The sequence below is a fragment of the Zingiber officinale genome, chromosome 1B (genome assembly GCF_018446385.1).
Source record: "Zingiber officinale cultivar Zhangliang chromosome 1B, Zo_v1.1, whole genome shotgun sequence".
Taxonomy (NCBI): Eukaryota; Viridiplantae; Streptophyta; class Magnoliopsida; order Zingiberales; family Zingiberaceae; genus Zingiber; species Zingiber officinale.
Window position 1 is genome coordinate 127,986,942 of NC_055986.1, and position 23,683 is coordinate 128,010,624.

General features: G+C 43.2%; 1 protein-coding gene across 3 annotated transcripts; it reads right to left on the reverse strand.

Annotated features, from left to right (window-relative positions):
• Positions 1-1,607: 1,607 nt before the first annotated feature.
• On the reverse strand, positions 1,608-23,683 carry LOC121978428 (mediator of RNA polymerase II transcription subunit 17-like). 3 transcript variants are annotated; one of them, XM_042530784.1, is made up of 9 exons: positions 23,480-23,683; positions 23,195-23,408; positions 22,161-22,274; positions 21,339-21,424; positions 20,872-21,265; positions 20,337-20,801; positions 20,179-20,243; positions 19,926-20,088; positions 1,608-2,046 (listed from the first exon to the last, which is right to left on the reverse strand). In XM_042530784.1, exons 1-9 carry the CDS (start codon positions 23,578-23,580, stop codon positions 1,726-1,728), a joined length of 1,923 nt encoding a protein of 640 aa, XP_042386718.1. In that variant the 5' UTR covers positions 23,581-23,683; the 3' UTR covers positions 1,608-1,725. The 3 variants fall into 3 exon arrangements, with proteins under 3 accessions (XP_042386718.1, XP_042386711.1, XP_042386720.1); XM_042530777.1 differs by having other exon boundaries at positions 19,926-20,243; XM_042530786.1 differs by lacking the exon at positions 23,480-23,683 and having other exon boundaries at positions 19,926-20,243; positions 21,339-21,413; positions 23,195-23,330.

Below are 23,683 nucleotides of genomic sequence, written 5' to 3' on the forward strand. Positions count from 1 at the left end.
TCTATCTATATATGCTATGCTTATGTATGCCCATTTTGCTTTTAAAAACAACTACTAAATTTTATATTTTTTTTATTAACCCTAATTCGGGACTCTCTATGATTGCTTATGGAATTGGAAGAAAGGTAAATTATATGGTTTCATCAAGTACAGTGGTCCTTTGCATCAAGTTAGGTGATTCATGATTTATTTCATACCCATTGAAAATTGAGTAAAGATCCTCTGGTCCAATTTTTATGAATCAGAGATGATCCACAATAAAATTATGGTTGGATTACGATCACAATTTGACCACAATTGGTTATGATCCCTCCCTAGGTTCACCTTCCCATTCAAGTTATAGTTTGGATCGGGATGAACAGTCGGAGGCCGCTCGGAGACCACAGGTGGAGAGCGGGTGGCCAGGCTACCGGGCACCGAGTAGAGGCGGCCTCCACTTTCCGGGCGTCCATCCCGATCCAAATTATAACCTAAGTAGGAAGATGAACTCAGGAAGAGATCATAGCTAATTTTGATCGAATTAGGACCATAATTTAACCACAATTACATTATAGATCATTCCCTTATCCATAAAAAATAGATCAGCAAATTTCACCTCTTAAAGTTTAACCTCGTGATCGTAATATCACATCAAATACCAATTATGCCAGCCCGTGTTACCTTATTCATTTATATCTCTGTTTAAACCGTCTATAGATTTATAGATTATTAAGATGAATTAAACTTAATAAGAAAGAACAGAATAATTGTTTTTTATGGTTGATACTTTGAGCTAAAATTAAGAATAGCAATTCCATTATCTCAGCCAATTCAGATTTAATAGATGAACTAACATTACAATGCGATTCCATTACAGAAGTATTGTATAATTGAATAAGTGTTTAACTAATAAAATGTTTCACTCTATATTTAATCATTTTTTCGTACCAATTTAATTGATATGGTCTATTATTCGATCCTATGCTAAGCTCAATCACTCATTTTGTCAAACAAATATTTAATAGTGAATGAAATAGAGTTTAGATTAAGGTATAGATCAAATGAAATAAATCATTTAAAAATTCCACTTCAACTCATTTATTTAAACATTAAAATGAAATCATAATAAAACATTTCAATTTCATACCGTAAATTTTAAAATTTGACCCGCCACTATCAAATAATTTAAATAAATTAGATTAAAATTTAATCAAACTCATTTAAAAACAGATTTAGATTAGCCAATCTGTATGAGTCTGTGACCCTCGTGGATTGACCCACCGCAAACTTGAGTCTAACTCACGGATTGAGAATTTTTTTTTTTCAAAATTTAAATTAAAAAAAATTAATGAAATTCGTAAACCAGACTTAAAAATTTTAAACTTTTCAATATTTATTTTTTATTTTTTTATTTTATGGTAGGCTTATGAGCTGACCCACCTAACTCAACTCACAACTCGTCTGGGATTAGAGATTTCTCAATTCGTATCAATTCAGTCCCACCCTGCCAAATGACTGGTGCGCCACTAGTCATTCCATCTGACAACTCTAATTAAAACGAGAATAAAACATTTCAATTTCATACAGCCCATGCGCACCAAATAATCTGCCGTGGAGGATCAAGGAAATATACTCAAACATAATTCCTAATGGCAACTTCAACGTGTTACAAGCATCACAAATTCTGAATGAGCACTTGTAAGCCCCTTCTCGGTAAGGTATCACCATCTAGGGTCCATCCAAATGTTAGCTGAATCCATTATCAGTACTTACATTCACTAGATCCATCAACATAAAGTACAGTGCTTCAAGTGATAGATGCCCGAGAAATCTTCGATTCTTGTACTCGCCGGTACTTGTAGAGAATTTCCCATCATCTTGCAAAGCATCCTCCGTGATCAACCACCATGAGATGCAACCATTGACATCGTCTGGGTCCACGCGGGCCACTAGACCAAGCATGTCGCCTTGGTCAAGATCAAAATACAGGCACAAAAAGTCTCTTCTCACCTTCATCCCAACTATCAAAGCTTCATCATGAAGCCATTGAATAATCCGACCAGCAATCTGCAGAAGGAAACGAAGTTGAGGCAACCTTGTTTGGAGTAAAAACAGGTGACATGAATTTGTGCATTAAAATCCTGCTTGATACCTGTCGTTAGGCATTTTTATCTAAGAAATTGTCATGTTTGACAAGAGCCAGCTAATCAGTACTACGTGCATGCAATACAACACCTATATGCTGACCGAAAATTAAGGTGACGTTTGATTTAGAGGTTTGAGAATGAGGGAATAAATTTATTTCTAAATCTTGTGTTTGGTTGATGAGAATGAAATCAAGATTTTGGAATGAAACCTAAAAACTTGAATATACATGAAACTCACCCCCCCTTTGGATTTTGATGGAATGAGAATAAAAATTAAGTTTTGGACGAAAATATCCTTAGTATATTTATTCAATTTTTCTTTCATTTCACTCTCTTTCCTTATTCTCTCTCAGCATATTTTCTCTCTCCTTATTTTATTATCACATGTTCTCTCTCCTCATTCTCTCTCATCACACATTCTCTACCATTTTCTCAATGTATTCTCTCTCATCAGACACACTCTCTCATCATTTTCTCTCTTCATTCACACATTTTTTCATCATACTTTCTTTCTCATCATATTTTCTCTTTCCTCAATCTCTCTTACCATACTCTCTCTCTCCACATTTTCTCTCATCACACTTTCTCTCTTTTCATTCTCTTCCATCACACTCTCTTCTCATTTTTTCTCATCACACTTTCCCTCATTTTTTTTTCCCATTACACTTTCTCTCTCATTATACTTTCTCTCCTTAATCTCTCATTTTCTCTCATCACATTTTCCCTCTCTTCATTTTTTTCCCATCACTCTTTCTCTCTCAGCACACTTTCTCTCTCATTATATTTTTTTTCTTCTCAATCTCTCCTATCACGTTCTCTCTCCTCATTTTCTCTCATCACACTTTCCCTCTTCATTTTTTCCCATCACACTTTCTTTCTCATCATACTTTCTCTCTCATCATATGTTTCTCTCACATTCAACTTTCTCTTCCATCTAATTTTTTCTCTTATTTTCCTCTAAGAATAAAAAAAGAAATTTAAGTTCATTCCGATTGAAAATATTCAACTAACCAAATATTATTTTTAAGAATGATACCCAAATTCATATCAATTTCCATTCCACAATATTATGATACCTAGAAGAGAACCAAACACCACCTAAGATCAGTAGTGTCATGCCAATGCTAGATGAATATAACTTCAAAACAATGTACAGAAAAATTATAAAAAATGATAAAGAATTAAAGGTTCGGACAACAAATTATATTACAGAGGTCTTCTACTTCATTATGCAAACACCTCTCAGTAACGTTGGCTTTCACGCTCAGATGGGCAAGACACTCTACTTCATGAAAGCAATAGCTTCTATTTAAGAGGCTGTTGATGTGAATTTCTATGTTATTGTGGTGGTTCAGAACCTTGGTTCATTCTTTTCTAGTTGGTGCTACAAACCAGAAACTTGAAATTGAAACATCATACATTTCCCCCCAACATTTTACACTTAATACTGTAGAAGTTTCTTGTATTATATTATATTGACACACAAGCTAATTTCCTTAATTGCTTGTTTTAAATTTAAATTTATTACAACCAACTCCATAGTGACTCTTTGTGGGCATATGATATCAAAGATCTAAACCAAAAAGTATTTGGAAAACAATGGCATCCATCTCCTGGAGACCCAAGTCAAGGAGCTGGGCAAGGAATAAGACACTCAAGGAGAATATAATACAAGGCATCTGACTCATCATATCTTCAAATTTGGTGTCAAGGAGTTTGTACTCAAAATACCATTCATGTGGTAAAACATGATACTAAAGCCTTTTTCAACTTCAGTGAATGGGTTTCCTCTAATTGTGTAGTAAATAATGTAATCGAAATTGTCTTGATAAATCATTCTAATTTGAGAACTCTACCTTGTAGTCTATTGAATCACTGTAAAATTCTAATTAGAAAGTTTTTTAGTTATTAATTTCAGGCCTTAAAATTTCCAACTAGGTGAAGAACAAGAAACTGAACTGGCTTGAAAACCACAAGACAATTTCCATCTCGATAGAACATGATTTCAAGTGTAAGCAACACTACTTTGTGAGAAAAATTTTCTTCAAAACTAGAACAAAAGTACATTGTCAGCTGAAGCAGCACAAAAAATGGCCAACTGGCTAGCTATTGGTGTAGCTGGTGCAACCACATAGACAAGGTTCTAAAATTCGCTAGGCGCTAGTCGGACGGCAGACCAGTGCCTAGCGCCTAGGCCGCCTAGGCGGGGACTAGGCCTCGCTAGGCGGATTCCTCGGTATCCCTTGTTTCATGTGGACTGTGGACAATGTCATATGCAAATCTAAATGTTGTCTTAAACAATTTCATAGCAATGAAGATCTAACTATGTATGCTAAAATAAATACATACTTTCCAATATCAAAAAATGAAAAACTATAAAAGAAAACTAATAGTTTTGTGCAAAGGAAATATACTAGGCTCAGTAAATATGAGTAAAAGAAACAGTTAAACAATAGAACATGCAGTAAGTTATCATAATCAATAGTAAACAGTAGAACATTGGAAAATAGTAGCAATAGTTCATTCAAGATTGCAATGCATTGTGAACTAGTAACCACTAAGCAAAATATAATTGTTAAATAACATAAATCATGTCTTAACAAAATGAGTTCAAAATTACACAACTAATAATATCTCATAGACTCATATTTATTCTGCTTCTTCTTCTCCATAATTTTCAATAACTTGTTCTTCATCGGACACAAACTCAATATCATTATTGTGATCCTCGTCTTCTTCTTCGGATTCAAAATTATGTTCATGGAGTTCTCTCACTCTGGAGCTTCTTCGGGGTTGTAGATTTTCATCTGCTCCACTTGCTTCATCAACCATTTTCCAAGTGAGCCCGGAACCTAGTTCAACTTCATCATCTTCCCCACCATCCACAATCCAACCTTGTGCATTTGAAGCATCTTTTGCAAGAAGGACATCAACATTTCTTTCTTTTTCTCTTTTTTGTTTGTTCAACAATCTAGCATTAAATTGGACAAATACTAGATTGTTCAACCTGTTGGCATCCAACCTATTTCTTTTCTTTGTGTGAATCTAAAAAAACAGAGAAAGTAAATACTATATGATCCGGTGGTAAGAACAGGGGACCCCGTTCGGTGAGGTCAACGCCACGTGGGAGTCAAAGTGGAAGGATGCCCGTCCGGAGATGGGATGTCCGAACGGCCGACCGGCCGTTCGGTGGAGTCAACGTCCGTAGAGGGCTGGGCCCGACCGGACGGCCGTCCGGCCGGTGTCGGGCTGATGGTTAAAGGCGCCCTGTAGGAAGTCAGGGTTCTGGCGCTCAGGGGGAAAGATCGCAGGGACGAGCGGACTGCACGCTCGGCCAAGGCCACAAGGTAACATACTGCTAATGGTCTCCACAAAGCACGTGATGGAGAATCTCCCCAAGTAAATCACCGCATACGTCTGACCGGATGTTGAAGGAGCTGGCCGACCGGACGACAGATCTGGAGCAAAGGGGAAAAGGTCAAGGGACGTCTTTTTCTGACAGCAGGTATGTTTCACGCGCAAGCCATGCTCCAAATCTTATGACAGGATATTTCGCTGTCCCATCGAGGACATACTGGATCAGAGTGTATGGGTCGTGGAAGCTCATCGGCACGGGTATGGGTGGACACGTGTACACCCCAGTGTACACCCACTTTCACGCCTATATAAAGGCCCTCTTATCACGGAGGTACGCACACGACTAGTTTAGAGCCCTTTCTCTATCGAGCTTCACCGACTTGAAGGCGAGAGTCGCCACGGAACCCTTCCCGCCCGACTTCAGTGTTCACGGAGCTTGGAGGCCTACGCCATCGACCAGAGAGCGACACGTGCCCAGGCCCTTTGGTTGGCGATTCGGACAGATCAATTGCGCCGTCGGGAACGCCCCATCCGATCGTAAATAATGGACGAGGCCGACGACAACACACGGTGACGCTTTCGAACGAGGAACTCGACGCCCGATCGAGATAAGGGCCGCCAAGCTCGTGGAGCAAAAAGAAAGCTATAGCCGAGCGGCCGAGCAAGAAGCAACATCGGCTCGGTGGTCGAGCAAGCGCCACCACCACCGCAGATTTCATCGAGCCCTCCGCACAGCCGCACTCACCACAGAGATAGGATCTTCTTCGGATGAAATGCCTAGGCGAGATGCGAAGGGAAAGCCCCCGGTCATCTCCCGAGCGGATCAATCGCCAATTTTCGGAGGCTATTCTGCCCCTGCCCAGCATTACGTGCCTCCGACGATCGAGTATAATGGGACAACCGACCCGATGATCATTTGGGTAAGTTTGACAACACGGCAACCCTACATCAATACACGGATGGGGTGAAATGTCGGGTTTTCCTCACCACCTCTCTCTGGATCAGTGTTCGGAGGTTGCCGAACGGATCCATCACGATCTTCAAGGATTTCGAACGGCCTTCCTCCACCATTTCTGAGCAGCGACGCTACCGAAAACGAGCGAGCCTGCTCACCATCAAGCAAGAAGCCCTGAATCGCCCGAGGTTACATCCAATGTTCAACCAAGTAATGGACATTCCAACGCCACCCTGGAAACTATGATGAATGCCTTCACACAAGGCCTAGTGGATGGAGATTTCTTCCGATCGCTCATCCGAAAGCCGCCCGGATTACGATCACACGCTACACCGCCAACGAGTACATCCACGCGAAGAAGCGCAAGCGCCAGAAAGAAATTCCACCGAGCGGCCTCCTCCGCCGGAAACCACACGCCACTCATCACGCCCAGAGGACCAAGGGTCAAGCACCGATCCCCATGGCTATCTCGCACCTACAAGGACCAAGCCAAAGAAGAAATGGACCCGATGTCTGCTCCTTCCACCGGACGGACACGCACAATACAAGGGATTGCCAAGTCTTCCATCCTGTGTCCCGGAATGCCGGACGACGGTCTCCCTCGCTCCAAGCGACAGAGAACTCATGAAGCCGATCGAACTCGAGCTGGTAGCACAACAACAAACTCCCGATCGGCATCGCTCTCCAAGGCGGGAGAGTCCAGGGAACGATCTCGACCGTCCGCTCGGGAAGAAATATAAGCAATACTTCTCGAGGCGAGATCAACGTTATTGCGCCGGCCGGAGGAGACTCAATCGAGCGAAAGGCAAGCGTCCCAGCTCAACGAACCCTAGTGACCGACAAAGGAGGAAATCGCCAGGGGACTTGGAAGGAGTTGAAGTACCCCACGACGCTCTCTTCATCAAAGCGGTAATAGCCAATTACACAATTCACCACGTATTTTACACAGGGAGCTCATCAACATCTTATTCAAGAAGGCGTTCGATCACCGTGAATCGATCGAGCCGAGTCATACCATGACAACTCCGCCTACGGGTTTATGGTAACGCAGTCACCGGCCGATCAGATCCTACGGCTACCTCGCTGGGAGAAGAGCCAGAGGACAAGGACTACAAACTTTGTGGTGGTCGACTCTCCCTCGTCTTACAACGTCATTCTGGGACGACCGGCGCTCAGCGAATTCCGAGCGGTCGTCTCAACCTTCCATCAGAAGATCAAGTTCCCCGTAGAGGACAAAGTGGGAGAAGTACGTGGGGATCAGCTAGCAGCTCGGCGGTGCTACATCGAGATGGTCCGAGCAGAGGCCTGTTCCGCTCGGAAGGCGCCCGGATCGAGGTAAACGCCATCACCGAAAAACCCTCTTTAATTTATGAAGAAAAGAGGAAGTGCAGATTCACCCATCCCGACGGAGGCCACAACCTTTATTGCGTCCGATCTGGAGGAGAAGCAAAGAAGAGCTGATCAATGCCTCCGAAGAAATCATGATGTCTTCGTCTGGTCACACGAGCGGAATTTCGCCGAACATAGCGCAACACGAGTTACATGTCCGACCGGACGCCTACGCAAAGAAAAGAGATTTCACGAGCGTAACGTCATCATCCCAAGTGAGGTGGAGAAGCTTCCGAAGCCGACCATATACGAGAGGTTCGGTTCCGAGTTGGTTGGCGAACGAGTATTAGTCTCCAAACCGGCAACAAATGGAGAGTGTGCATAGATTTCGGGATCTCAACAAAGCTTGCTCGAAGATTTTTATCCTCCGCCTGATAGACGGTGGTGGACTCTACGGTCATGAATTAATCAGATGCCGACGCCTACCGTGGCTATCACCAAGTGTCGCCGCGTGAAGATCAAGAAAAGGTCACCTTCATTACGGTCGATGGGACTTATTGTTACAACGTGATGGTGGGAGCCACATATCGGCGCTTAATGAATAAAGTATTCAGAGAGCAGGTCGGGCGGAACCTAGAAGTTTATGTGACGACATTCTCATCAAATCCGTCCGAGCGGCAGATCTCTTCAAAGATATGGAGGAAACCTTCCGAACGCGCAAATACGGAGTCAAGCTAAATCCTCGAAGTGTCTAGCAAGTTCGTCGGGTACATAGTGACCGAGCGGGAATTCAAGCAAATCCCAGCAAGGTGAAAGCCCTACAAGACATGCCGCAATACAAAGGAAGTGCAGCGTTTGACCGGTCGGATAACCGCCTATCCAGATTCATCTCCAAACGGCCGACGAGCCTTCCCTTTTTCAAGATCTTACGCAGCTACAAAATTTCACTGGGACGAAGAATGCGATCGGGCATATCTTAATTCTCTGCCTGTACTTGCCAAGCCGATCGGGGGTGAGTCACTTTATATTTATCTGTCTTCAACTGAGCATGCTGTAGGCTCAGCACTGGTGAGGTCGAGCGGCGATGAGCAGCCGGTGTATTTTCTGAGCCACATTTTAAAAGATACTGAATCTCGTTACACCGGACTCGAGAAGTTGGACTTTGCTCTGGTTCTAGCCGCTCGGCGCCTTCGACCATATTTCTTGGCTCACACCATCATTGTCCGGACGAATAGTCCACTAGGAAGAGTACTGTTGAATCCAGAAGCGTCCGGACGACTCATCAAATGGACTACAGAATTGAGCGAATTCGATATTCAATACCAACCCCGCTCGGCAATCAAGGCACAATCTTTGGCAGATTTTATCACCGAAGTGCAAAGGCCAGAGTCAGAAGCCATGTGGAAGATATTTGTGGACGGATCGTCCACTCGGCTCGGGAGCGGTATTGGTGTATTATTGCTATCTCCGCAAGAAGAAAAGATGCATTTATCCGTCCGGCTGGATTATAAAGCTACGAACAATGAGGCAGAGTATGAGACCCTCATAGCTGGTTTGCAGGCAGCACGACATGTGGGAGCCGGTCGGGTAACACTCCACTCGGACTCGCAGTTGGCCGCTCAGCAGCTCTCTGGTACCTTCGAAATCAATAGCGCTCGGCTCAAGCTCTACGCTGAAGCCTTCGAGAAGCTCAAAGCTGATTTTAGAGCAGTTATTGTCCAGAAGATACCCAGAGCAGAAAATCAAGCAGCTGATGAGTTAGCCAAGCTCGCGAGCTCAATAACGCCGGTCGCCATTCAGCAGCCAATTGAAAAAGTACTGTTGGTGGCGCACGTCGACCGGATGGAAGACCTCACATTTCCAAGCGACTGGCGGACGCCCATCATAGAGTTCCTCCGCTCGGGCGTCACACCATCCAATGAATATGAAGCCCAGCTGCTAAGGAGGAGAGCCGGTCGGTTCACACTCATCGGCGATCAGCTTTATAAAAAGGCTTTCTCACGCCCGTTGTTGAAATGCATGAGCTCGGAGGACTCGGCTTACATCCTCATCAAGGATCGTACGGAGGACATCCGGGCGGACGAGCACTAGCTAAGAAGATCCTGCTAGCTGGATACTTTTGGCCGACTTTACAAGCAGATGCTGCTCGGACAGTGTCGACGTGTCTTTCATGCCAAAAGTACCATAACTTCAACCACCGACCAGCAGAAGAAATGAAGGCATCAACAGTTTCATGTCCGTTCGATCAATGGATATTGTTGGTCCATTCCCGATGGCGACCGGGCAGCGGAAATTTTTGCTAGTGGCGGTTGATTATTTCTCCAAGTGGGTGGAGGCCGAGCCGCTAGCCAAGATCACCGAATGGATGGTCAAAAATTTATCCGCAACACATCATCTCGGGTTCGCATCCTCGCCGCTGGTCTCGCATAACGGGCGGCAATTCATGTGGAAGATGCTAGAGGATTGGTGCAAAGCTACGATCGAGCAACACTTCACGTCCGTGGCTTATCCCCAAAGCAACGTCCAAGCGGAAGTAACCAACGTATTTTGCGCGCTCCGCTCGACCATTTGGGAGGAAGTTGGCGGATGAAGTGTCGGCGTCTTATGGGCCATCCGAACAGCTCCAAAGGAAGGGACGGGCCACGCCTTATGGCCGTGAGGCGGTCATTCCTGTTGAAGTCGGAGTCGAATCCGCTAGGATCCAAAGCTATGATGAGGGCAACGCCGAGCGGAGGAACAGAGTGGATCTGGTCAAGAGGAAAGAGCTAAGGCGTCCGTCCGGTAGCGGATGAAGCAAAATTACAATCGCCAATCCCTAGATCATTCCGGCCCATGATCTTGTTTGAAGAAAGTCAAGCCGGCTACGACGCTCAGAATTGAGGCACCGTGGGCGGACCCTTCAAGGTTATGAAAAGCTCGCCAGCGCATATTATTTGAGGATGAAGCTGGATCGACCGTGGAGTGCAAATCATCTCCAGCCTTATCGAGCTGGATGAAAGGTGCACAAATGTAATTCATTTTTGTGTATGTGCTAGTCGCCTATGTACTTGTAATGCAGGAAGCAAAAAGATGAAAACACATTGAGCATTCTCCGCCGAACGGCTTACTGCGTGAAAAGCCCGTGCCGTTCGGCCGAGCATATAAATGTACGAGCCGCACGCTCGATAACGAAGACCCCTCGCCCCTCGGCAGGGCGTATATAATCAAAGTTAGCCGTAAAGGCCGTCGGAGCTCCGACGTTAAATATCGAGAGACGAGCCGGTGTCTATAAACCCTCCGCGCGGAAGACCGTCGAGCTCCGACGTTAAGAGTCGCTAAATCCTCCAGCGGAAGACCGTCGAGCCCGACGTTAAATATCGAGAGACGAGCCGGCGTCTATAAACCCTCCGAGCGGAAGGCCGTCGAGCTCCGACGTTAAATATCGAGAGACGAGCCGGCGTCTATAAACCCTCCCAGCGGAAGGCCGTCGAGCTCCGACGTTAAATATCGAGAGACGAGTCGACGTCTATAAACCGGAAGGTCGTCGAGCTCCGACGTTAAATATCGAGAGACGAGCCGGCGTCTATAAACCCTCCGAGCGGAAGACCGTCGAGCTCCGACGTTAAATATCGAGAGACGAGCCGGCGTCTATAAACCCTCCGCGCGGAAGACCGTCGAGCTCCGACGTTAAATATCGAGAGACGAGCCGGCGTCTATAAACCCTCCGAGCGGAAGGCCGTCGAGCTCCGACGTTAAATATCGAGAGACGAGCCGACGTCTATAAACGCCCGAGTGGAAGATCGTCGTGTGGTGAGGCCAATAAGAAGGATGCAATTCCTCCGGAAACTCGCCTTCAATATCGATAAAACCGACTCCACGTCCTGCTCGGCTCAAAGCACAAAGGTACTTGTCGGCTTCTAGTGAGCGATCTCTGCTACCTAAGCGAAAGGTTACGCACTCGAAATAAATAGCCGAGCGGAAAGGTAACTCCAAGTACTTCGCTACACTCCCTTTCGAATGCCAGAAGAGTGATAATAGGCGAGTGGACGACACACATGCTAACTTAAAAAGGACAGCGTGCAAAAGGAAAACACTGCATTCAAATTAAAACTTTAGGCCGGGCAGCCTAAGTACAAAAGGGATCATATCTAGCCGAGTGGCCGAATTACAAAAGTTACTCTATGTAATCGTAAAGGGTCTTGGGAATGCTTTCCAGGAGCGCCACTTGATCGCCGGCCGGAATGGTAGTGGACTCTGGAAGAAGACCCTTAGACTTCAGATAGTTGGTGGTCGCGGTCATAGCCAAGTCGAAGGCTGTGTACATCCGCTCGCAGATTTTCTCCGAGAATTCAGGCGAGCGGATGTAGCCCTGCCTTAAGGCAAAGAACTCAACTCGGCTCGACATCTTGATATTCTTCAAGGCCGCTGAGCCGCCGAGGGCCTCATTCAGACTGAAGCTTACTGCGCCGGAGCGGCCCACCTTCTCCGTCGAGTGCTCCATCGCCTCTTTACCTTAAGCTCGTGCCCCGAGCCTCCACGCTCTTTTCTCCAAATCGGAGATGGCCGTATTTTTCTGGTGGTGGCAGGTTATTTGTGTCGAGCGACTTGACTTGTCGCCGGACTCGGCCAGCGTGGGCCCGATCGGCTTTCTTACTTCGCGCCGCCAACAGATCTTGAGCTTTCTTCACTCCTTGCTCGGAGTAAGACGGGCCCTGAGAGCCGGACGGACCGCCTGCCGCCTTCAGTTGCCTCAGCTCCTCGTCCACCATAGCCAGGCGGTTGGAGACGGCTATCTCTTCCACCCATCGCTGATGCAAAAAGGCGAAATTGTCAAAGGCCGAGCGGAAAAATGCAAGTGAAGCTTAATAAAAGAAAACTTACCCCCGTGGACTCCTGCATATGGCTATTGGCCAAGTTCCGGAGGGGGATCATTGCAATGCGCGCCCGAGCGTCGGCCCACATCTCGGCCAGGGGCCCTTTCAAGGTGAAGGGTGACCCGTACTGTGCGGCCGTGACCAGGGATTGTCCGACCGGGATCAGAAGCCGGCGCAGAAAACTGCGAATGGATAGATGAGCGCTTGACCGATTGCCGAGCGGGTGGACGGGTGCTGACCGGAATAGCCTCAATGGGGGCTTCCGGCTCGTCCCATTCAGAAGGAGTCCGGTCGGACGAAATGGCTTCGACCTCTGGCGCCTTGCCTCGAGCGGCGGCGGTTGCTCGCTCGGACGGTTGGACCGTTGATGTGGCCGAGCGCAGAGGAGTCTCCACTCGGCGCCTCTTTTGTAGAGGCTGCTCCTCCTCCCGAGCGGAACCTTCCTCGGGTGCAGTTCGTTCTTGGGGAGGGGTGGCTCCGGGCCACTTTTGTTGAGAGGCTCGAGCGGCCGACTCAGCCTGAGTCCCGCTCTCCCCTTCGTGGGATCCGACCGGATGGATACCCAAAGCTTCCATTTCTCTGGCCGCCGCGGCTTCCAGAGCGGCCGCCTTTCTCTTCAAAACGCCGGCCATCACTGAATCCATGACGATGTCCGCTGCAAAAGAAAGAAAGGAAATCAGTTAGCGATCAAAGCAAATGTCCAAGTAAAGTTCTTACCGAAGCTGGCCGGAAGAGGAGTCCGTATAGGACTCAGACCGAAGATATACATCACTCCTTCATGAAGGAGCTTATTGATGTCGAGTCGCAGACCGGCTAGTATGTTTGCAGCGTGGAGGTAGTCCGGTCGGGTCTTGAACTTCTTCAGCTCGGGAGTAGGGGGCAAGCTGACTTGCCACCTTGTCGGGAAGGTGGCCTGATCGGGCATACGGATGTAGAAAAAATAATCCTTCCAATGCTTATTGGAAGAAGGGAGTTTGTTGAAAAAGACCAAGCCGGGTCGAGCTTGGAACATGAAGGTGCCCGGCTCGGCTTGCTTAGGGTAATAGAAATAAAAGAAGACCTCCGGTCGGAGGGGGATGTTGTGAATCTTAAACAAAACGACAACACCGCAAAGGAGACGGAAGGTATTGGGTACTAGACTGCCGAGCGGCACACCGAAAAAATTGCAAACATCTATGATGAAAGGATGTACTGGGAAGCGAAGACCGGCGGTAAACTGGTCTCGGAAGACACAGAAAGCTCCGCGCGGCGGCCTATGAGGCCGAGCGGAAGGACCGGCTAAACGAATTTCGAAATCCTCTGGGATTTCGAAATTGTCTGTCAAAATATCAAAGTCCCGCTGTTCGAAGCGGGACTGCATGGTGGTGTACCATGGGCCGAGCGACTGGTCTTCGGGATTTGAAGAGCTAGCCATGGGCCGATCGGAAGGAATCAAAAGGCGAAAAGGCAGGAGAAAAACGACAGCAAGCGGGAGGAGGTTTCAAGGATCGAAACTGAGGAAAAAATGCGGAGGAAACACCGGAAAGGAGGAAGGAAAAATATAAAATCTTACTGCGAGGAAAGGGATCGCGAAAAAGACGCCGGAGAGCGTCGGAGAGCAGAAACAGGATCGCCGGAGCTCCCAAGCACTGGAGGCAGTGGTCGAGATCGCGGAAGCAAATGAGGGAGAGAAGGAAACGAAGGCTTTATAGGGCGGAGGTCGGCCGGCCTCCACCGTTGGATCCAGGTCACGGGAATCAAAGCGTGCATCTTGCCGTCCATTTCGAATCGCTTCGATCGCATCCAAACACCATGCCGCCGCCGCCGCCGTAGGCTGATGGCATTGCGCCACGTGGCATTCTACCATTCGGAGCATTTAATGAAAGCATGCTCAACCTTAATGTCGAAGATTGGCGCAAAACCCCAGGAGATCCGGTGAATGTCATTGTTGATTTGTTCAAGGCCATCATCCGCCAGACGCCGATCAAGATACTAGCGGAGGACTGCCGCAGCTTGACGGTCAATCAGTCGGACAATTCGCCTCCTTCAACTAGACTTGAAGAGGAGGCAAGTGATCCGGTGGTAAGAACAGGGGACCCCGTTCGGTGAGGTCAACACCACGTGGGAGTCAAAGTGGAAGGATGCCCGTCCGGAGATGGGATGTCCGAACGGCCGACCGGCCGTTCGGTGGAGTCAACGTCCGGAGAGGGCTGGGTCCGACCGGACGGCCGTCCGGCCGGTGTCGGGCTGATGGCGCAAGTGTGGCTTACGCGCGGGGAAAGATCGCAAGACCGGCGCACTGGCCAAGGCACGCCAAATATTTGCTAATGGTCTCCACAAAGCACGTGATGGAGAATCTCCCAAGTAAATCACCGCATACGTCCGGCCGGATTGTGATCCGCCTCTTCTTCTTCAGATACAAAATCATCCTCATGAAGTTGTTTCACGCCATAGCTTCTTTGGGGTTGTAGATTTTCGTTTGCTCGAGTTGCTTCATCAACTATTTGCCAAGTGGTCTCGGAACCTGATTCACCTTCATCATCTTCCTCACCATCCACAATCCAACTTTATGCATTTGAAGCATCTTTTGCAAGAAAGACATCGACATTCCTCTCTCTCTCTTTTGTTTGTTCAACAATCTAGTATTAAATTGGACAAATACTAAATTGTTCAACTTGTTGACATTCAACTTATTTCTTTTCTTTGTATGAATCTTAAAAAAAAAAGAAAGTAAATATTGTAATTAGTAACATGAATATAAACTTTAAAAATTAGTACACTTTACTTTAATTAAAGACTTAAAGTTTAAGCTACTACTTCAAATACACTCCAATTTCTTTCACACCCAAATGAACTTGTAGTTAATGAAAGTATCCTCAAAACCACTCTTAGCAAGTTGGGTTTGTGAGTACCGTAGGTACTCCAGCATGCACATGGATCAAATGTATCATCATTTTTTTCACATACTTTTACTGCCAATGTTTTCCCAAATAACCTAGTCTTGTCTCTATATTTTACATATTCCTTGTTAATAATTGTATCTTATAGATCAAACTCATTGACATGCAAAATTTCCATGCATTCAAAAATCCCTATCGCAACCTCCTCGTAAAGAGCAATGGAACCATCTTTATAGTAAAAATAAGGATTCAACAAAATAGCAACAATATGCAATGATATATCAAGTTTATCCTATATTTTTGACTCATTAATCACTGTAATATGTTGATAATTTGATTCCACGTTATTTTGAGCCACCTTGATATCTTCTTTAGCTTGAAGAAGTTCCCCATATAGAAACTCCATCGATGGCTTTCTATCTCCATCTACCAATCGAAGAACTCTTACCAAAGGAGCAAATATTTTCAAACAAAGTGTTACACCATTCCAAAAACTCATGCTCATCACTGTAGAGTAAGCCAATTTTCCTTTGTTTGTTTTTGACCATTTACATTTCTCCCACATATCACTTGTAAACATGACCCTTAAACTAGTTTTTTTTTCAATCAAACTTTGCAATGTGAGGAAATTTGATGCAAACCTGGTAACTCCTGGTCGGACTATGTCTCTCTTCTTCGTGAAACTTCTCATCAATGATAAAGTCTTATGGTGAGCATAGATGAAAATGGTAAAAGCCTTGGACTGCTCAATCACCTTTTTATATCGTGGAAGTTTGCCAATACTTTCAAGCATGAGATTAATAGTGTGAGTTGCACATGAACTCCAAAAGATCCCGGGTCGTTTTTCTCTCATCAATTTAGCTGCAGCCATATTGTTGGTGACATTGTCTGTAACAATCTGAACAATATTCTGAGCTCCTACTTGTTCAACACACTTGTCAACATACTCAAAAATAAGTTCAGCTGTATGCGCCTCCTCTGAAGACTCTTAGACTCTAAAAATGTAGTACCCTCCTTGCAATTAACACACAAATTTAAGATGCTTCTTTTTTTTCTATCACTCCATGCATCTGTCATGATCGAGCATCCATTCTTTGCCCATTCTTCTTCATGTTTCTTTAGCAATTGTTTTGTTATTTCAACTTCGACTTTCAATAGTGGCTCCCTAAGTTGATATTGAGTTGGAGGCTTGAATCCTGGTCCAAATTGACCCACTGCCTTCATTAGTTGCTTGAAGCTATCATTATCGACAGCATTGAATGAGATTCCATTTTCATAAACCCATCTCCCAACATATTGTTGAACTTGTTGAGTTCTCTCTTTGAAAAGAGCCTTATTTATATTTTTTTGCCGAAGTACTTTACTTCCACTGGAGCCTGCATTTTCTGGAGCAATTGCCGATGCATATCTATCCATGGGGCCAAGTGGAAGAGGTTTTTTAACTCCATCCATCCCTTCAATTTCAAGACCTTCTTCTTCATCTACGGAAATAGCCACCTCTGCTCTACAACTTTGTTCTTCCATTATTTTGTTCTTCTTTCTGTTCCTCCCTTCTAAAATAGCTTGTTTGCACTTATTTTTGTCTTCTTGAGATGCTTTTCGACAACCAGATACATTTCCAGGTATATTTCCAATGTGCTCCTTTATCCTATATACTCCTCCTGACATTGCTTTTCCACATAACTTACATTTAATTTTGTCAAGGTTCTTAGGATCAATCAATATCCCAAACTCCCATCCGATGTCATTTGACTTTCTTCTAAGAATCCCGGATTCGGGTTGAGTGACAGATGCTGTCGAAAATGGATTGCTTGCCATTGATAACAGTCTAACAGATAATCTGAAAAAATTATATATAACAAGACATAATCACATAACATATTAACATGATAATAAAATTTAATTATACCATACAGACATACAATACAAAATATTTCAATAACATTAAGTCATTAACAAGTCTGAGAATATTTTTTTATATATCTTAATCTAATTAATAAAATTTATTCGATATTTGTTTAAATAAATTAAATTTTAAATATATTTTTTATATTTTTAAATCTGTTTTATACTTTTATAAATTAATAATATTTATTGGAATCTTTTAAATTTTAATTTATTTTTCATATTTTTAAAACTGATTTATATAAATTAATAATATTTATTAGAATTTTTAAAATTTTAATATAATTTTAATATTTATAAATCCGATTAATATAAATTAATAATATATAAAATTTATAAATATGATTTATATAAAATATAAATTAATAATATGTATTATATTTTTTAAATTTAAAATATTTTTTATATTTTTTATTTTTTAAATCTGATAAATGATAATATTTATTATAATTTTTAAATCTGTTAATATATAAATTAATATTTAATATTATTTATTTAAAAAAATTAAGTATATTATTTATATATTTAAATCTGATTATATAAGTTATAAAATTAATAATGGAATCTTAATTTTATATATAATTTTATATATTCAAAATTCTTTTATAAAAATTAATACAATTTATTATAAAAAAAATAAATTTAAAATATATTTAATTGGGATGATAATTTTATTAGGTTTTACGAACCAACCTATTATTGAATTTGAAATTATCCCCGTTAGGAATTGTTTTAATTTAATAAATCTAAAAAAAAAGAAAAAACAAAAACAAAAAACGCCGTCCCCGTCTCGCGACTCGCACCACTGCGCGGACGCCACCGGCGCCTCGCGGGAGACCTCCGACGCCGCCAGAAGCTCCGCCGGACGTGTCCGGCGAAGTCCGACGTTGCTTCCAGCGGCTCTGGAAGCGTCGCGGAAAGCTTCCAGTGCCGCTGGAAGCTTCACGAGATGCTGTCGGACGCGTGCTACGACGCTTCCGCCGGCTGCAGACGCGTCCGACGTCGCCGGAGACTGCGCGACGATGACTCAACAGTTAACAACTTAACGAAACAAGACATAAAAACTTACCGGAGCCCGGAGCGACGAAGCCTTCGAAGCGGCGCACGGCGAAACAGCGACGATGACGACGCAGCGACGATGAGGACGAAACAACAAATTTGGAAGACGAAGCGGCGCACGACGAAGACGTAAACAGCAAATTTGGAACAAAATATTAAAAGTTTAAAACTTAAATAACTCGGCCGAGGCCCGCCGAGGCCCGCTGAGTTCCACCGAGTCCCGCCGAGGGCCGCCGAGAGCCGCCTAGGCGGCCCAGCCGCCTAGGGCACCCGCCTGGGAGGTTTCCAGCGCGGCTTGCTGCCGTGCAACGCCTAGGTGGCGCCTAGGCGGCCGCCTAGCCTGAGTTTTCGAACACTGCACATAGAAGAATCCTTTCAATACCTATTCTTCTTATGTGCCTAGCTATAAAAAAAATGTACTAGCTACAACAGCTCAAGCTTCAAAGGAACACATTACCAATCAAAGCTAGGTATCTGATTGAACCATGCCATTGGAATGGATGATTTAAAGTCTCTGGCCCATGCTCGACTGATGGAGATAAGGTGGGGAAAAACAGAGATGAATCCTGGATGCAATCAGCTTGGATACCACTGTAACTGTGAAGCTAGGTGCATAGTTTTGTTTCTTGCTGTTAGAAATCACTATTCTAAGCAGGAAGCATGAAAACATGAAGAGGAAGTAAAAGAATTAGAAAAGTAGAAAAATTTTATGGGATTCAGTAAGATTATCTAGGACCATGGCCACACAGAGAGATTTTAGTACGCCTTCATCAATAACATATATGAACATGCACACACTGTAAAATGCTTTCCTTTTCAACATGAGTCTAAGGCATAAATAGAAGTTGATTTGAAAAATGAGAATAAATCAGATCAGCTCAAGTGAAGACCAAGCAGGGTTATCAGAAGACAAGATTGAATCAGCAGAACACCAGGCTACGAGAGTAAAGAAAGAACGAGGTTGAGAAAGATAGAAAGCCATTCAAAAGCTTCTGATAGAAACCATTTAAAGTTGAGGATGTTGCTTTTGTACCCTAGCAAGGCGCATCACTGTTACATCTTTGATGAGCAAACTCGATCCCTGAACCTTTATGTAGTGCATCAATAAAGTTTCACCCCTCCAGAACTTGGCGTCCACAGGCACCAAAGAATTTGATGCTACAATTCCTCAAGATGAAAAGAATGGCAGAGCACTGTTTCGAAGCCACCTTGAAGCTCTCATAATTGCCTAGTAATCCATTTGGAACACTTGTTTTGGACTGTTCTCTTATGCTAACCAATAAGGTAGTTAGTTTGTCTGTGTTTAATTTGTTAATTACTGATGCTTCTTGTTGATTCCAGACTCACAACTCACCCATTAGATGTTAGGAAAAGAAAGTCTAAGTAAAAATTGAGTAAAACCATAATCTTTGTTCTTGAACAAAAAAAAAAAAAAAACTATGTGCAACAGATACAAGGATACCTGCTGAAGAAGAATTAGTGGAAGATCATCCAAGTCACACTCATAGCTACTCACTGAAGAAACATTGGGAGAAATTCTGAATGAACAGAGAGTACTCGGTGCACCTTCTCCGCTCACTGTAACTTGGTCATCCTTGACCACTATCTTGGTATGAAGCTGTGACCTAATTAAACCCTTTGCATCATAATTATTTGAAGACTCAGACAGACAGGCAGAATGAAAAACGGACTCGGGAAATTTCAAGGAGAGAGACCATGATGATGTTCTGGAATGCCAAGGAGGGTGAGACAACAACTGAACAAACGGAATCCTACTGACCTGCATACAAAGGAAGACAACATCAAAACATCTATGTTTTTCTCCACCTTAACTTCACTATTAAACAAATTGAGAGAAAGGAACACTTCTTACAAGACGTTCTATTTCTGCCAGAACTTTGTTGGAAAAAATTCTATGAGCAATTGTCTTACAGAAATGACTGAGCCCACAAGAATCAGCAGCAGCCTGACCAGCAACAGCTGCTCTTGAGGCAGAAATTTTTTTCTCCTTCAATCTTACCACAGAATTTTTGTGGAAAATATGCATCACATAAATTTCTAAGCCAGCAGAACTAGGAACTCCAAAGTTGTTTTCATTGAGCACGTCTTTCTCATTAATCACTACTAGTGCTGATGAGTCAGAATGAGGGTGCTCATTAGTGGTATTCTGTGAATGCCCCATGGAGTCAAGAAACTCATCTTCTTTCTTGAAGGGCACAAGCGATAAATAAATAGTAGTATCTTGACCAACTGCTAACTGTAAAAAGTCTTCTCGCATCCCAGTGACATTAATTCCTGGTGAAGGGCTGTAACTTTCATGCTTTACCCTATCAAAAACCTGAATTTCATGACAACAAAAATCAGCACCTACAAACTACGAAATGCTGAAGAAATCAATAGAGAAGTACCTGCTGTAAAAAAATTGATTGATGAATTTCATGGAGAACTGAATGTGTATCTTTGACCCATGAATTGACATCTTCATCAGTTAAAGTTTCTTTCCTGTTTGCTTGTAGAATTTCATCTGACTTGTATATATTCCTTTTAAGGGACTTCTTATTTCTAGAATTAAAATCACTGGCAGAATAACTTATTGATATGCATTGATGTGATTTTTGTGGTCTTTGTATGGCCAAAAGGCCTGCAGTCTCCCGAACAATGTGAACAAGAGTGTTGGGCAATGGATGAGAGAGTATAGTTGTATTTGATGACGTATTGTCTACCAAATCAAATGAGAACCCCTCATTGCCTGGACTTGTTGCTGACACACGCTGTCGTTTAACTTTCCAGTGTTGCTGCAATCTGCCAGCACATGGAACATGAATTAGTTTTTCCCAGATCGGAAAACACTTTGTTATAAATATGGAGTAAGTACCTAATCAGTGACCCATAAAATCTTGCCTCTCTTGAGACTCTCTGTTCTAATGCTTTGGAAGATTGTTTGAAGTACCTACCAAGATTCTGCATGACATTCAGAGACACAGAACAACTGTGTATACTGTTGCATATTTGGAAATATTCATCATAAAATGTAGTTGGTTGCTTGGAGAAAAGAAATTAGAATCACAACAATCTGCCAAGAAAAGTAGTAATCAGTGCCAAAAGAAAACATTTGGCGCCTTTCCTTTGACATTAACAACTAAACATATATAGTTTGTCACTAGCTAGGGTAAATCATATATACTTCCATTGGAGTTTGGGAAATATTCCATGTTCCCTCACACATTCAAAAATGACATTTTACTCCATTCATAAAGCCATGAAAAATTTTAGATGTGTAAACAAAAAATATAAATCAATTAGATCATTTTTAAACTTCTCATTAATCTTTGAAAATATTTTCGGCATCCAATTTTATTAACTTAATCCCCGTATTTTTAAAATTGTAAACTAAAGTTATATAAGCCTACACATTAACACCTCATCAATAGCTTCAGGTCAAATGCTAGTTGTGTGAATCTTTGAAACAGATATAAAAGACAAACATGCATTGTAGAACCTCGACATGCATATGAAGTATAAACATGCAATACTTGCAACTACAAAAATAGTAATGCTTGAGTTCTTTAGGAAGAAAATGGCTACAATTACATGTGAAACTCTGTTTTAAGTTGGACAATTAATCCAGTTCAACCTGAAAAAATATGAGTAGAAAACCAAAAAATGTTATCAAATTTTGTTAAATGAAATATAATACCCGAAGGCGTTGAAGCTTAGTTGCTGCAGATACTGCAAGGTCTGACAGAATTTCATTTGGCAGCTGCTTTGGCCTCTGCATTCCAGCGACTGCTACAGCATCATTGGCTTCAACCTACATTTGATGTCCAGAAACAAGTCATAATATAATATCTAATTACATTAAAAAATCTATTAATTTTACATGAAAGAGATCTTTAACATAAAATCCTCTCTGTACTTCTCAATAACCCTCAACATGTTCAAAAATGAAAAGGATGAGAATTATCAGCTTATTTAATTCTGACTGGTATATCATGTGTTATAGGATATACCAACTAGCTATACCTGCAAATCAAAATCTAACATATGTCCCAAAGAAGGATAAAGGATTGGGAAAGAGATAGAATCTCTAACTACCCACATATGAACCAACTAGAGCATTACATGCCTTAACTTATAGCAAGCATTACAACATGGCAAATAACCATGAACCATCACAAAAGTGAAAATGAGCCTTGGGTGCCATAATAAGGGAGGATTTAACAGGAAAGAAATTTAATCCTTTCTATCTATTTTGACTGCTAAGATCCTAAAACTCTCCTAACCTTATTTCATCAAATTTCGATTTTTGAATGATATTCAATCCTGTCAGATTCAAGACCCTGGAAGCAAACGGACAGTGTTGTCAATGGCTGTGTGAGAATTAAATGACAAAACTTTGTCACCAAGGAATAAGAATTCAACCACCAATTTGTGGATATTACAACTAATTAATCATTGACCAAAAAACATACAACTAATTAATTCATTAAAGTAAGCCCTAAAACCAAGTGCGTGTCCAACGAACTATTTAAACTAAAAGCCCCAAATGCCTAATCTTAAAGGGATCTCCAAAGTAAACAAATACACAACCTTAATGCAGAACATTACCAAGTTCATTTTACTCCTCAATCGAGATAGTGACAGCTACTCCTGAGCCCGAGTTAACGAGAAAAAGGACATTTTTTTTTGTCTAAACTAGAATGCGCAACTTCCAGAGAGACAAGAAAGAACCGTGTTGATCAGATCAATGATGACTGATAACTCCTGGTGGGCAAGCTGCAGATTCTCCACAAAGCCCTGCCAAGGCCAAGTCTGCTGAGGTCCGGGAGCGGCCTCCTTGGAGGTTCGTTTCTGATTTCTCCTCGTCTCAATGCTATCCGCCACTATGGACGAGAAGTCGATCCGCCGAAGCATACCGAGCCGCTTGTCCTCATTGCTAACATCTCTGAAAAAAGGAAGAGGCTCAGAGCACTCCTGCCACGGTACTGAAAGATAAAGGAGAGGAGAGACTCGCACGGAAGGAATTGCTCGTTGCCGATCTCATCGATGGCGTTCAAGCGCTTGATCGGGAGCCTGTCGAGATCGATTGCCACCCTCTTCCTGCTGCTCTCCTCCATGGCCTCGAACAGTCGAACTCTCGGAGCCGGATGTTAACTCGCCAGTCCGACGCAACCTGCGTTTGCTAAGCAATCCCAATAGGGCTCGAGGGGCGAGGCGTGC

Bases quoted from the DNA above. Each gene is read 5' to 3' on its own strand.
- LOC121978428 (XM_042530777.1), bottom strand. From the start codon at position 23,580: ATGGAGGAGAGCAGCAGGAAGAGGGTGGCAATCGATCTCGACAGGCTC. The intron at 20,802-20,871 runs GTACTTCTCTAT...CATGAAATTCAG, and splicing joins AATCAATTTTTTTACAGCAG to GTTTTTGATAGGGTAAAGCA. The intron at 20,244-20,336 runs GTAAGAAGTGTT...CTTTGTATGCAG, and splicing joins TGGCAGAAATAGAACGTCTT to GTCAGTAGGATTCCGTTTGT.